This window comes from Pseudopipra pipra, chromosome 8 (genome assembly GCF_036250125.1).
Source record: "Pseudopipra pipra isolate bDixPip1 chromosome 8, bDixPip1.hap1, whole genome shotgun sequence".
Lineage (NCBI taxonomy): Eukaryota > Metazoa > Chordata > Aves > Passeriformes > Pipridae > Pseudopipra > Pseudopipra pipra.
Genome location: NC_087556.1, coordinates 32,647,949 through 32,663,181, shown reverse-complemented (window position 1 = coordinate 32,663,181; position 15,233 = coordinate 32,647,949). Strand labels below are relative to the sequence as shown.

The following is a 15,233-nucleotide window of genomic DNA, read 5'->3' as shown; positions in this document are numbered from 1 at the left end:
ATTAGTGTAATAATCTGAGCAAGGCAGCCCAGTGATCTATTACTCAAAAGATGGCACCATTTATGGGAGGAAGGTTCCAGGAAGATATTCAGTATAATTACAGCCTGCTGGCTGACTTTTACCAGTAAGAAAGTCAGCCAATGTTCCCAGTGGATAATGGGAGCTGCTTTCTGAGCCCAGCTTGGAAATGTTGGTATTGAAAGGGGGTTTTTGTTAGTGCAGTGATTGTTCACTCCTGGCCCATTTTTAATTTGATCATTTGGTGGAAAAATCTATATATCAGTCCCTCTAGAGACTGCCATGGGTTCCTTAAAGTGATTTATTTTTTTTAGGGCCATATTTCTATTTCTGCTATTTTATGCATGTTCTTCCTCAGTTTTCTAACCTGCATTACAACAATAAATAAAATAATTATTTTATGTTATAAAAATAAATATTTATATTCATAAATATTACTTGTAATCCATCCTCAGAAACAGCCCTCATTTGTTTCACTTCCAGGCTGTTCAGTGGCACTTTGGTACCTTCCCAGTGCAGTGTCATATGAGTCAGTAAAAATTAAAATAATTTTGCTCTCTCATTTTTTCATTGGTTGGAAGTCTTCTCATTACAGGAAGAAAATAATATTTCATATTTATAATGAGCACCATACTTTTGCACAGTACAGTTTGCCCTGTTAAATCCCAGCTTTGTGAATCTCAGCTCATCTTGCCTTTTTAGAACCACAAATTAATTGTATCTCATGAGGACAAATTTAAAACATTTCAATGAAGAAAAAAACTGCAGGTTGTAGAAAAATTAGAAATAGAAATTAGCCAGTGAACAATAGTTCTTTTTATCTCTCTGACTTCTGTGAGTCAGTGAATCCCATTTCTGACGTGGCTTAGAGAGGCTGGAATACTGCAGTGTGAGGAGAAAAGTAGAGCTGAGGCATCACCTAGACACTGAAGGGCAATAAAATAATTAACCAGCCTGGGGGTGGTTTTAGTCCCTTTCATTCTGAAAGTTTTTTTCCAAAGAAATGTATGAAATGATGTTTAACATTATAATATCTATAACAATAATTAATATCATCGGTGCTTCTCTCCAAGGCCTGGCCGTGACTTTACAGGCAATTAATTCCATGAGGTTGGAAGTGTTAGTCCCATCCTTCATGCAGAGATCCAAGGAAAAGGGGGCCTAATTGGCTGAACCAAATCCATTAAATAAATGGGAGGTGGGATCTGTGATTTTGAACTGTGTTTTAAGGACTGGTACAAGATGATGGAGCAGGAGCTGCCCAGCAGGACACGGATCACTCGGCTCCACACCCTGTGATGCCCCTCTCCGGAGTGTCCACCCCTCCATCCCACCTTTGTGCCGGGATCTGAAGCAGCACAACAAATGTCTTGTACAAAGATGGGTGGGAAGAGTGTGAATTTGTCACTGTGGGGAAGAGAAGGTGGTGCTTTGAAGGGAAAAAATAGCCCTTGGGGAGTTTAGGAGTGAGAACTTGGGCTTTATGTAGCATCAGGAGCTTACTGCACCTGATGCACAAATATTTTTCTTAGTGATAACATCCTTCATTCCTGTGCTGTAAGAAAGGTTTCACTGAACAACTCATTTTGTATTTTCCTATCAGTTATTCTGGATACAGCAAAACATGGCCTAAAATAAATAAATCTGTTGTGCCAGAAAGCACGAATTCTCCTCAGAGTGAAATCACAGACCTGCTGAACCATGAATAGGATTTCAAGTTGATTTTGTATCACTGGATTATTTGCAGGAACTACTGTATTTGTGTTACAACATGCCTCGAATCAAAATTATCTGTTATTTACTTTTTTATTTGTATTTGTATTTTTGAACTGCAGTGCAAAAGATATCTTTTAAAAAAAAGGCTGTAAAGAGAAATTACTTTTTTGGGATTATCAGCAAATTCTGTGAGGTACAGTATAAATACTGCTGGTTTGGTCCTTGTGCTCAAAGTGCTGAACCTGAGCATGATTTATGATAATAATATATGAGGAACACATCAACAGAACAGGAAACTCCAATCTTGGCTGCAAATCTTCTCTTTTCCAGATAATTTTCCTGTATGATACAGAACTTTCCTGTGTACATTTTTTGTAATGATATAAATACATTTTCATTTACATTGCTGATATAAATACAAGATTTCTGCATGATATATGTGTTCATCAGTTATATCAGTTGCCTGTTACAGCTTTTCTACTTTCAGATCCTCAGATTAGGCAGCAATAGCTCTTTAAAACGTGCAAAACAAGTGCAAAATGTTATGTCAAAATTTCACTGAGGCTTTGTTAAGGGTCAAATACCTTTGCAGAGCAGCAAAGACAGTTTTGCAAGGAAGCAAATCCCTCTTATTCTGTATCAAATGCAAGGCAGCCACCAGCAGAAGCTCATGAACTGAACAATATTAGCAATACTCTGTGCCAATGAAATGAGGTTGGATTTATTGCAACTGTTGATTTGTTTTCATACCTCTTGAAAAATCACAGAATCATAGAATGGTTTGGGTTGGAAGGGACCTTAATGATCATCTTGTTCCAATTGCCATGAAGAATTAAATGAAGAGTTGAAGGTGAGTGGCTGAAAGTACAAACACTGCAAGCAGTATTTTTTTTTTGAGCTCTCAGGTGATCAGTAAAATTCTCATGAAGTTTGACTCAGTCTTGGGAAAATGGGTTAGTGTGGGCTTGAAACAACTGCCAGAGGTGGCAAATCCAAATACAGTTGCATGGTAGTAATGAAAGTGGAGAAACTACCAGAAAATGAAACTGTCTCCCATTTTTTAGCTCTCAAAAGAAAGCCAAGAGCCTCCAACCTTCTGTGAACTCTTCTCCCTCCGAGTGGCCAGAGCAGTGTTTCCATGTGATGGCAACAACCCCGGGAATGTTGGTGCAGACTCATCTCTGCTGTAGTTTCCCTCTGTTGTCCTTCAGCACATTGTGCAAACTTCTGGACAGATCCTGCTTGCAGAGGGGAGCAGGAAAAGGATGAAGAGCCAAGGATGCTCCAGCCTTTGGTGGGGTTTGGTAACCCCACCCTTTGCCTCCAGATACTTCCTGAGCACCAGCTGCAGGAATGAGGTTGGACTGTGTACATAACACCACCAAAAAGATTTTTTTCCATTATTTCAGCGAAATTTGGGTGGAAATCAGGAATGTGGACAAGCTGGCATCCCTGGCTGAGCAGATATCCAGCTCTCCACTTTGCCCAGCTCCCAGCTGGCAACCTGAATCCCTCTTCCACTCTTTGATGGATGGGCTTCCTGGCTGGAGAAACAAATGGGTTTTGTCCATGGTCCAGCACAGCAAGACTCAGCCAGTCTGAGAATAAATCACTGAGTGTGATGTAAACACTCATAAAAGCCTCTCAGAACCAAAGCAGCTCCTCGAGGAGACATTCCCTGCTCTGTCTTTCCATTAAACAGGCATTTTGCAGTAATGAATAACCTACTTAATAACAAATGGAAAACATCAGCCCTGCAGAATCAATAATGGGGTTGCTTTGGGATCTGTTGCAGCATCAGATGATGCTCCCTGAACACTTCCCTCTCTGCTGCAGGACTCCCAGTGTGTGGTAATTTCCTCTGGGAAAACCACCAAGACAGGGACCCAGGAGAGGTGGTTGGGAGTTTTGTGACAAATGTGATGTTCTCACTAAAGATGAAAAAGAAATCTTTAATCTTCTTTGTTATTTACTCACAAACACACAAAGTGTCCTCTTCCACAGCCACAAAAAACCTGTCCCTGAGCTGAGATTTTCGTTTAGGTGCTGACCTCTGAAAGGTTTTTACTATTATTTGGGCCACATAGTCATAAACAAGCACCTTATTTACATATAATAATTAATTTCCATGAAATTTTTCCTCAATAAAAGCAGGTGGAATCCTGTTATGTCTGAAAAAGTTATTTTAAGTGGTTTTAGATATTTGTGAAAGGTGATAACCATAATTTAGGGGTGTTTTTTGAGGACACAGTATTAAAGCTGGCTGGAGTTTTAGGTGGAAATAGGTGAAACACAGTACCAGTAACATATTAAACACTCTGGTCTGAAAAATATACTGCACATGCAGAGCATAAAATCAGAGGTTTTTCTAAACAACTCAACTCTCTGGAATGGAAGAAAAAAGTATTTAATTTAAAAGAAGGTAAATAAATCAATGCATTTTCCACTTCTTTTTTTTTTTTTTAAATATAGATTTTCCTGGCTGGCTCTTTATAGTCCAGACATTAGGGAAGGCAGGGAGAGCTTGCTGGAGCTGCCTCCTGGAATATTGCTCCTCTTCAAATTGCTGGTGAATGATTGGGATCACCTTTGCTCCTTAATGAGGCTGCAGGGAATTTGTTTTTCAATACAGCTCCTTCTGAATTCCAGGTCTTGATCTCTGATCATTTTAATGAGAAAGAAAAAAATAAATGACCAAAGTCTGAGCAGTGTGAAGGAAAACTTAATGAAGAAATGTATGATCTTGTCATGGTGTGAGGATATTAATACTATTTTGTGCTTGTGCTTGTCAAGCTGGAATATTTTACCCAGAAAGGAGCAAAACTAAGCTCTGTTTTTTTATATAAAAGCATCAGTTTGTATGTGCAGCTTATAAATTTATAAGAGACAATTTATACATGTCTTTGGTAAACTTCAGAAATGTTAAAACAAAATATTGCTGGTGGCTCTTCGTTTTTTAATTTTTTTTTTTTTAATGAAGTCCTGGTTTTCTTAAGCAGAGATTAATTCTTTCTCAGCTGAGAAAAGAAGGAGCTGCTTACTGAGGAATTAAACACACTCATTTAAGAAGATAGATGGGTGTTATATGCAGTCTTTGTTGCTACAGGCCATGTCCTCTCTTTTCTGTGCTCATCACTTGCCCAAAAGTTAGTTTTCTGTAGTTGCAGCTCCTTTGCTGTTTTCAAAACTAATTTCTACATCTACTGGTAAAAAATAGAAAAGGGCTTTAGGTATTTAATATGAACTGAAATATGAGAAATTTCCTGCAGACCATTTGTGAGCAACCTGAGGTAGTGGAAGGTGGCCCTGCCCATGGCAGGGGGGTGGAATTAGGAGATTAAATCACTTATATGTGGTAAATATCTGAGCTGTTCTAGTGAGTTTTATAATTAAACATCTGCTGATGTTAAGACCTTCTGTATTTAGAACCATGGAATCGTTTAGGTTGGAAAAGAGCATTGAATCCAACCATTAAGGCACTTGCAAGGCCACCACTAACCCATGTCCTCAAGTGCCACATCCACATGTCTGTTAAATCCCTCCAGGCAGGGTGATTTCCATGGGCAGTGTTTAAGAACCCTTCCAGTGAATAAATTTCTCTTAATATCCAAACTAACTTTGAAAAGCCTTGGGTGGCAAAGTCTATGGAAGACCAGGGAGGAGCCTCTCTCCCCCTAAATTCCCAATAATTGCAGAACATGAGCACTGATATAAAATTACAATATAACTGTAATGTCTCTTCTCCATCCAAGGTAAGCAAGTGAAATCTAAATTACTTGCTGGTTTTTTTTCAATAAATGGAAGAGAAAAGCTTAGTTTTCGCATTTTTTTTTTAAATAAATTAGAAACTTATTAGAAGTTTCTAAAAGAACACTCTAGAGTTTCAAAGCTTTTCATTAAATAAGAATTGCTCTTACAGCTTTTGTTGATGGATGGGCAGGAAGAAAATGAACTGATTGCATTGGATGTCAAAAATCAAACTTTGATAAAGGTAGAAAAAAAATAGGATGAAATCCAAGCCATAAATGCTCATGAACAATCAGAAGAGCATATAAATGAAACAATTTAGCCATGTAAAGAATATGAATTCAAATAATCCGAACACAACACCTAAGGATTTAAATTCAATGCCAAAACCTTTGGTCTATGCAAATTCTATTATTTTGAGACACAAAAGGCTGAAATATCTATGTAACATTTCTCTTCTTGAAGCCATTCTTAACACAGGGTCAAGAAAAGGGGCTCCCTCACCTGTCAGGAGTTAGATATCAAAATAAATGAGAATACAGTGTGAAATTTAAATATGGCAAACCTATGGATTTGTCTGTCTTATTGGCTTCTTTTGAAGAGAAGCATTTCAGGATTAAACCATAATTGCTGACATTATATGAATTCTAATTTTATAACTAATTTGATTAATTGCCACAGACTGATTGACCTGGAAAATATCCATTTGTCACCTAATTATTGTCATTATTGACCTGAAAACTGTAGCTAATATCTATTTATTTGCTAATAATTATTATACCAAGTATTGAAGTCAAAATAATACTCAGATTTCTATTTATGATGTTTTGTTTCTGTTTTGATAAACTCTGGATGCTTCATTTTAGATGACTTGGTTGTTCTTTCTCATCATATGTTTGTATTTCACTCTCTCCACTTCTTATTTGAAATGAGAGGAGTTTATTCCAACATCTGGTATTTCCAGAGAAATCAAAGTGACACTTTTGGTGCAAAACACCCACATTTCAATCAGCTTCATCAGGAAAGTATTGAAGGCTTTGTTGAGGTGAATTATTGTATTTAAATCTCCCAACCAGCCTCTGTAAACTCCACTCCTTCAGGTTTACAGTAACTATTTTGAGTAGAGGAATAAACAGGGAATTTATTCCCACGATGCAGAGGAGTTAATCCATGAGGGATGGTGCCATGAGGAGGAACTGTGCTGCCTGGAATTCTTGTTCTTTGCCAGGACATTTTCAAAAAATGTAAGGTCTCAGATAGACTTGTAGTGATAAATAATTGAGGCTGGAGATAAATATTTGAAAGCTGGAGAGACTTTTGACAAGGACATGTAGGGACAGGACAAATGGGAATGGCTTGGAACTGACAGGTAGATGGGATATTGGGAAGAAATCCTTCCTGTGAGGGTGGTGAGGCCCTGGCACAGGTTGCCCAGAGAAGCTGTGGCTGCCCCATCCCTGGAAGTGTCCAAGGCCAGGTTGGATGGGGCTTGGAGCAACCTGGGCTAGTGGAAGGTGTCCCTGCCCATGGGAAGGGGTGGGACTGGATGGGCTTTGAAATCCCTTCCAAGCCAATATCGGTTAGAAATCCGCCTGTCTTTCCTGCTGGCTCGCTAACGCACCCCAATTTTTGGGCTTTATGGCACAGAAGGGCGGGATGGGTGCCCGCAGGAGGAGGAGGGGGGCGGACACCCCGCAGCTCCCGGAGCCGGTCCCGGTGCCACTAGATGGCATCGCCGGCCCACGATTGACCAAACCCGCCTGCTTTTCCCTGGGAATGACGTCGGGATAAGTCAGCGGCGCTCCCGGAGCTCCAAATCCCGCTCCTCAGACCACTCGCGCTTTTTGTCGGGCGTCGCTGGGAAGGAGCGCGTCGCCCGAGAGATGAAGGACGCGAGGATGGAAAAGCTGCTGGAAAAGGTCCCGTTAAGCGACTGCAGCGTTTAAAAAGTGTATCAGAGACTTGCCAAAGCCACAACAGAGCTTGTGCCCAGAATCACAGAATATCCCGAGTTGGAAGGGACCCACAAGGATCATCGAGTCCGACCCTTGGCCCTGCACAGGACCCTCCCCAAGAGTCACACCCTGTGCCTGAGAGCATCATCCAAACACTCCTTGAGCTCTGGCAGCCTTGGTGCTGTGCCCACTGCCCTGGGGAGCCTGTTCAGTGCCCAGCCACCCTCTGGGGGAAGAACCTTCTTCTGAGATCCAACCTAAACCTGCCCTGACACAACTTCAGGCCATTCCCTGGGTCCTGTCCCTGGCCCCCACAGAGCAGAGATCAGTGCCTGTCCCTCCTCTGCCCCTCCCGAGGAAGTTGTAACTGCGATGAGTTCTCCCCTCATGCCCCCTTGACACGCTCCTCACCCTGTCAATCCAGGTGAAATGCTAAAGAAATGGAAAAAAGGTTGTAAAAAGCTTCACATTCTTTAATAAGAAGTATTTTTCCTGTGGGTTAGAATATCATCAAGGAGTTAAATTATGTTTGGGTGTTTACCAGGGATTGCTGCTTCCTAGTAAAAGGTTTCCTGCAAAGCAAAAAGAAGTCAGCATTAATAAATATGTGGTTTTGTGTCCTCAGGTGTCAGCTCAGCTGAGAAGGGGACAATTTAATGAGCTCTCTGTGGGCTTGTAAATTGGTATGTTTGGAAAATATATGAAACAAATCCTCTTGTTTGCATGGTAGATGTCTACAACTTACACAAAAATTCAGCCAACCCACATGAAGTTTGCCACGAGGCACTAGACTAATACAAATAGTATCACTCTGCTGCTCTGCTTCAACATGATGGATACAAACAAAAGTTATACCTTTCCCTGACACACAGACAAGCAATGCCATGGAAAACAAAACAGCAACATCCACAGGCAGCCATGCTGGTGATACCTGGAGGTCAATTTGCTGCTGGATATCTCCAGGTAGTCACTGATGGCAGGGAAATTAAATAACTTCAATGTTAGGGGTCAGGTTGTTTCCTGCGTTGTTTTCATTGAAATGGAATATTGCCCCTCATACTTTTGAGATTTGAAGGCAGATCTTCTATAAATATGCCTGCAGTAACTGATATTCAGATGAATACCTTGCCAATGGTATAAAGGCTCTTTTTAATTTTGCAACGTGCATATGTACTTGCTTACCTTTATCCCTTTTCCTGACTTGCTGGTAATTTCCTTGCTACATGATGAGGCTCTTGGGGTTATGAGATTTTGTTCATTCAATTGGAAGAATACAGAAGGTGAGATCAGCTGGGTCTGGTTTTCCCAAATTCATAGAATCATAGAATCCTAGAATAGTTTGGGTTGGAAGGGATCTTAAGATCATGTTGTTCCACCCCTTGCCATAGGCAGTTACACCTTCCACTATCCCAGGTTGCTCCAAGCCTCATCCAACCTGGCCTTGAACACTTCTAGGGATGGAGCAGCCACAGGTTCTCTGGGCAACCTGTGCCAGGGCCTCACCATCCTCACAGGGAACAATTTCTTCACAATATCCTATATAAACCTACTCTTTGGCAGCGTGAAGCCATTCCCCCTTGTAGTTTCTCCCCATCTTTCTTGTGGGCTCGTTTCAGGTCCTGGAGGGCCACAATTGGGTCACCCCAAAACCTTCTCTATTCCAGGGTGCACAATACAAGTTCTCTCTCATAGCAGAGCTGCTCCGTCCCTCTGATCATCCTGGTGCCTCCTCCGGACTTGCTCCAACAGGTGCACGTCCCTCCTGTGCTCAGATCCCACCCGCCTGTTACTCCCAAATCCTCGCCGTTTCCCCAGGAACTCCCCATCTCCCCATCTCCCCATCTCCCCATCCCCCGTGTGCTCCGATCCCGCTGCCCCCGCACCGGCCCGGCTGTGCGGGGCGGGGCGGGCCGTGCTGGGGCGGAGGGGCGGGAGGGGGTCCCCCGGGGGGTCCGGCGGCGGCGGGCGGTCCTTACGCGGTCCTTAGGCGGTACTTAAGCGGGGGTCGGTCGGGCCCCGCGCTGCCCCCGCACAATGCACCCCTTCGGGCCGCCCGCGCCGCCGCCGCCGCTCGCCCGGGACCTGCTGGATGCCGCGGGATGCTCCGCTCCCTTCCCGGCGCCCCGGCCCCCCGCGCATCCCGCCGCCAGCCCGTCCCTGTGGCCGGGCGGCCCCTGCTCCCCGTGCCCGCCCGCCGGGGCGGTGCTGCCGCCGGGCCCCGCGGGCGCGGGCCGGGGGTGGCCGGGGATGTCCCCGCTGTCCCCGCTGTCCCCGCTGTCCCCGGCCCGGCCGCCCTACTCGTACTCGGCGCTGATCGCCATGGCCCTGCACAGCGCGCCCGGCCGCCGCCGCACGCTCAGCCAGATCTACCAGTTCGTGGCGGAGAACTTCCCCTTCTACCGGCGCGGCAGGGCCGGCTGGCAGAACTCCATCCGACACAACCTCTCCCTCAACGACTGCTTCAGGAAGGTGCCGCGGGACCAGGACGACCCGGGTAAGCACAAGAGGGCACAGGCTTAGGACAAGAGGGCACGGGCTTGAGCTGCGCCAGAGAAGGTAGAAAGAAGGTAGGAAGAAATTCTTTGCAAAGAGAGTGTTTGGGCGTTGGAAGGGGAGGTGATGGATGATTGCCCAGGGAGGTGATGGAGTCACCATCCCTGGAGGTGTCCAAGGAAGGACTGGACGTGGCACTCAGCGCTCTGGGCTGGGTGGCAAGGTGGGCATCGGGCACAGGGTGTACTCGACGATCTTGGAGTGAGATTGGATGTGGCACTCAGTGCCACGGTTTAGTAGAGAAGGTGGTGTCAGGTCAGAGGTTGGGCTCGATGATCTCACAGGTCTCTTCCAACCTCGTGGATTCTGTGATCCTGTGAAGGGCACCCTCGGACGGCGAAAGCCCCGATGGATCCTCCTCTCTCCGCAGGCAAAGGCAACTACTGGACCCTCGACCCCAACTGCGAGAAGATGTTCGATAACGGGAATTTCAGGAGGAGGAGGAGACGGCGGGCGGAGGGGGCCGGAGCGGCGGAGGCGGCCGGGGGCGGCGGCGGGGGCGCGGGGGTGGCGTGTCCCCCTGGCCCCGATGCCACCCTGTATGGCCGCGCCGGGGGCCAGCCCTGACTGGAGCCCCCCGGGCGCACCCAGGTACACTGAGGCACGAGAGAGGAGTATTTTTGTAACGTTTAAATGTAAGTTTTTATATAAAATCGATAATTACAGGGAGATGCGGGAGGACGGGAAGGGTGTGGGTGCTGCCTGCAGGGCTGGCTGTGGATGCTGCTTTCCCTCCTTTTTTCACTGTCTCTTCCCACCACCTTGGAAAGGCTTTAACCTCCTGCCATGCAGGTGTCCAGTGTGGTTTTCTCACCTTTCCATGGACAGGATTAAAGCAGAGTTCCCTGCCAGTCACAGCCCTCCTGGCTTGGTTCAGGAAGGTAAGTGATGGTTTTCAAGCCTGGATGTCCCAGATATGCCAGGAGATGCTCCAGAGAGACAGGCTGAGAGGTCTGGAATTGTTCAGCCCGGAGACGAGAAGGATCCAGGGACACCTTAGAGCCCCTTCCACTGCCTGAAGTGGTGCCACGAGAGCTGGAGAGGGACTTGGGACAAGGGCCTGGAGGGACAGGACAAGGGGAAATGACTTCACACTGTCACAGAGCAGGGATAGATGGGATATTGGGAAGGAATTGTTGGGTGTGAGGGTGGTGAGGCCCTGGCACAGGTTGCCCAGGAAAGCTGTGGCTGCCCCATCCCTGGAAGTGTCCAAGACCAGGTTGGATGTGGCTTGGAGCAACCTGGGCTAGTGGAAGGTGTCCCTGCCCATGGCAGGGAGTGGAACTGGATGGGCTTTAAGGTCCCTTCCAACCCAACCATTCTCTGACTCTCTGGTTCTATGACAGAGCCAGAGGGATGTGCCCTCACCCCAGCCCCTGCTCCCAGGGAATATGAGGCTGGCAAACAGCTCACCCAGCCCTCCATCCCCTGCAGTGCTCCTAAATAAAAACCTTTTTTTTTTTTCCAAAAACACAAGCTCATCTTTGTGTCAGCCTGTGGAGCTGACAGAACTTGTACAAAGAATTCCAGATTTAATCAAGCATCTCAAATTAAGCCAGGTCCCTGCTGAGGAGCTCCTTAATTGCTGGTTTTCCTGCTCATACCTTTGCCCATCTCCTGTGGGGAGCTTGGTGGCCTGTGGTGTGGGTGTTCTGGTACCACTCGACCTCTGCCCCCAGCACAGCCCCTCACACACCCTGTGGCTTCCCAAGGCACCTGTGCTTGTGGCTGCCATAGAAAACACCTCGGATTTATCCACAGCATCTCATAAAAGCACTTTTTAGGAAGCTTTGGGAAAATGCAACGTGGCACCAATGGGCTGCAGCCACAGTGGTGAGGTCTGAGCTTTTTATTTAATACTTCAAATGAGAGGATTTTGGTCAACCCTCCCTTTTCTTATTAATACCTGATGCCTGCTCCCTGCTTTTGTTTTCCTCTTGTTTTTTGAAGAAAACAAGTATAAACTCTTGCCTCTCCTTCCTGGCTTTCTGTTTCTTCCTGGCTCTTCCTCATTTATGACCAAAATACATCTTTCTTAAGTAAAAAGCTAAAAATATTATTGTTGTTTCTTACAAGAAAATAACCCCAAATAGAAACCTGTATAATTCATTTTTTTTGTGCATTATAATGGGGCCGTGTTGACAAAAAAATGCTACATAAACTGTCTAAGAACCCAAAGCATTTCAGAGATTCAAGCTCCTGATGGAAGTGAAGATTCAGCTGTAAAAGCCAAGTTTTTCTTGGCCCCAAATGTAATAAAGTATATTACAAAGTATCTGGTTTACAAATATCCAACTTCAGTAGATCTGGAGTGAAGGAAAGAGCAAACTGAACTTATCAGTCAATATCCTGTGTAGGTTTATGTAGATAAATTTATTGTTTATTAATTCCCTTTTTGAAAGAAAAGCGTCATACAAGAAAAAAAATCACTTTTACATAAGCAAAATCACTATTCTGAATAGACCTTTTAAAATATTTCAGACAGAATCTCTTTGTTCATGTTATTATTTTCCAGAGGTATTGAGTAAGAAGTCATTTAGATTATAACTCTTGTTTCTTTTTTAAAGTGAGTAGGATCCTATCAGAGGGGTCACGCTGCCTTTGGACTGTGATATTCATTCTCCAAGGCATGGGCACACACTTTTACATAGGAAGAGCCAGAGGAGCCTTTCCAAAACACAGTGAAGACACTGAACCTCAGAGCTGGGCAAGAAATGATTTCACTCAACCCACATTTTCTTCTGCTTCAGGATACGAAGTTCCAGATGCAACTTTATGAGCCGAGCTCTGTATTTTCACCTTGAGACTGTTTCTCCCGGGACAATATCCCATTGCAGGACCCAGGAAATGCAGGAAAACACAAAAATGAGAACCCCAGGAGGCTGCAGGTGCTTCAAGCTTTCCCAGAATAGCCTTTGTTAGCTCACCTGGGTCCTGCTTTGGGGAAATCCATGGACAGCTCAGTGAAAGGATCCCATTCCATTGCCAGAACCTTTCTTCAGAGACTGTTTAAGGTGATGATTCAATGTGTACATGGAGGCCATCATTTGTATTTCTTTGTGCTCCTGTTGTTCTCTAATTCTATTTTTGTGTGTTGAAAAAAAAGGAGATTTTTTTAAATAAATCAGTCAAATGGAGCAGGGAAGTTGTAATCCCTGTAAGAAAAAACATGGCTTGAGGGAAGAACTGCATCAGGTAGTGAGGCTCTGGGCTAATTGGGTAGTGAAGGCTCTAGTGGAAAAGGGTGATGGGATGCTGGGATGGGTGGGATCTGTGGTCCAGCCTTGCTTGGGCCAAATTCCCATGGAAGCCCAGAAACAGCCTCATTGGGGTGGGTTCCTCAGGAGGGTGTCTGAGAACAAGGAGCCAACTCAAGAGCTCGGATGAGGCTCCAAGGAAACCTGTCCACACTGGAAATGCAGAAGGGCTGAAGAGCTGGGGCTTTTCACTTGGGGATTTAAATCAGATGTAAAAAATGAAGTGTCCCTAAGTGTGTAATGCCCCAGCAGCCTGTGACACACACCGCTGCTGCCACCCACACCCTGGATGACTTGCCACTGTTATTCCACATCTATGTGAGCTCAAGAAGTCAAACATGAGTAAGAGCACAGGATGCTCTTGCAGTTAGATTTAATTTCTGATATCTCCTGATCTTAGATACATTAGAAATCCAATGGAGAGATCCTTGGGGATCCAGGGTCAGGAGCTGGACTCGATGATCCTGATGGGTCCCTTCCATCTCAGCATAGTCTCTGATTCTATCCTATAACTCTTGCTGGAGTTTAGAACATATTGGTGCCTCCTGTGGTGTCAACTCTGCAGGGATGGGTGTAGCATCAAGGAAACAGCATCTTTTCTCCATTTCCTCCACAATAAACTGTAAGCAGGGTTGAAAAGGCTTCACTAGTTGAGGGACTACCCAGAGAGACCAATAAATTGTGTTCATGGTTCATTTCACTGGAGAATTGGACTTATATTAATGTATTATGGAAAAGCTCAGGAAATAACATAATAACATAACAGCACTCTATGCTGTGCTTGTCACAGGGGAAGCTGCAGCACTGGCAAGAAAACATCAGCCTTGGTTCAATATTCAAGGATGAACCCATGGAAATGAGGATCTGGGCTGTTCCTTTATCCAGCATGATAATTTTGATGATTTCTTTACTCTAGAGTAACACTGTGGCCTATATAAGAAAGAGAAGGGGCTGGCAAACACTCATAAATCATGTTTTTGGGAGCAGGCAGTGATGCCCAGAGTGCGAGGTTAATCCATGGCGAGTGGTTGGCAGGTGATGTGCTGAACATTTAATTCTTGGGCCGTGGCTTGAGCCCAGCTTTAGGTCTGAAGCCAAGCAGGTTGGAGGGTTCATCTCTACTCTTAGCACACAATAACTGTCTTCACAAGGAACAGCCACTCATCTCTCGCCATCCCTGGCAGATTTTCCTCCCAAAAAGGGCTGGACAAAGCTTGGCAGTGCAGAATGACCTCTGGCTCACAGGGGTGAAGGGGATTTTCATTGCGTGCAAACAGTGCCTGTGGGGTGTCTGCTGAATTAACTTGGAGGAATGGAAAAGAAGTCTGATGGCACATTCCCAAAAAAACCATGGGGTCTGTCCTTGCAATGCTCACTGGCTGGGCAGGGAAAGGCAGACAGTGGCTGGAAAGGAGAGATGGAAGTTTCATTTCTTAAGAAATTAGTCTGTGAATTATTTTAGTGGGTTTAATTCCTTATATTTTAGTCTTAGTTATATTCAAATCTAGTTGCAAAAGCAATAAATCTCTATTTTTAGAGTGATTATCACTTAGGAGAAGCCCATAATAAATGCAAACAGGATGTGATAAATCAAATTTATTTCTACTTTTGATTCAATTTTCCATCCACTCCAATACTTGCATGTGATTCATCCTTGTTAAGCACCATGACTTTCCTGTACTTTACTGGATGACAACATTGCTTCCCAGGATTTTTTTTGTTGGCAAGACAGAACAGGGACTATTAAATTTTCTACAGCTGTACTGTGTGGGGAAAATCAATACATAATAAGGTTTCCACATTCCAGTCACTGCCTCGGAGTCAGCAGGGCAAGGGCTGAAGGGAAAGCAAGGTGTCTGTACTTGTTACATAAAAAATAACAGGAAACTCATGCTTTTCAGGAGTTGTCTAGAATTCCATGCTGCAGGAGGAGGCAGTTCTAGTCCTGTAGAAAAAAACATGGACAAATATGGAGTGGAAGCAAGTT

The 15,233-nt window shown here is 44.7% G+C and overlaps 1 protein-coding gene across 2 annotated transcripts; it reads left to right on the top strand.

Moving 5' to 3' along the window:
- Positions 1-9,414: 9,414 nt before the first annotated feature.
- On the top strand, positions 9,415-15,007 carry FOXI2 (forkhead box I2). 2 transcript variants are annotated; one of them, XM_064663538.1, is made up of 3 exons: positions 9,415-9,930; positions 10,360-10,624; positions 12,740-15,007. In XM_064663538.1, the coding sequence occupies exons 1-2, from the start codon at positions 9,471-9,473 to the stop codon at positions 10,554-10,556; spliced, it is 657 nt and encodes a 218-aa protein (XP_064519608.1). In that variant the 5' UTR covers positions 9,415-9,470; the 3' UTR covers positions 10,557-10,624; positions 12,740-15,007. The 2 variants fall into 2 exon arrangements, with proteins under 2 accessions (XP_064519608.1, XP_064519607.1); XM_064663537.1 differs by having other exon boundaries at positions 12,557-15,007.
- The last annotated feature ends 226 nt before the right edge of the window (positions 15,008-15,233 follow it).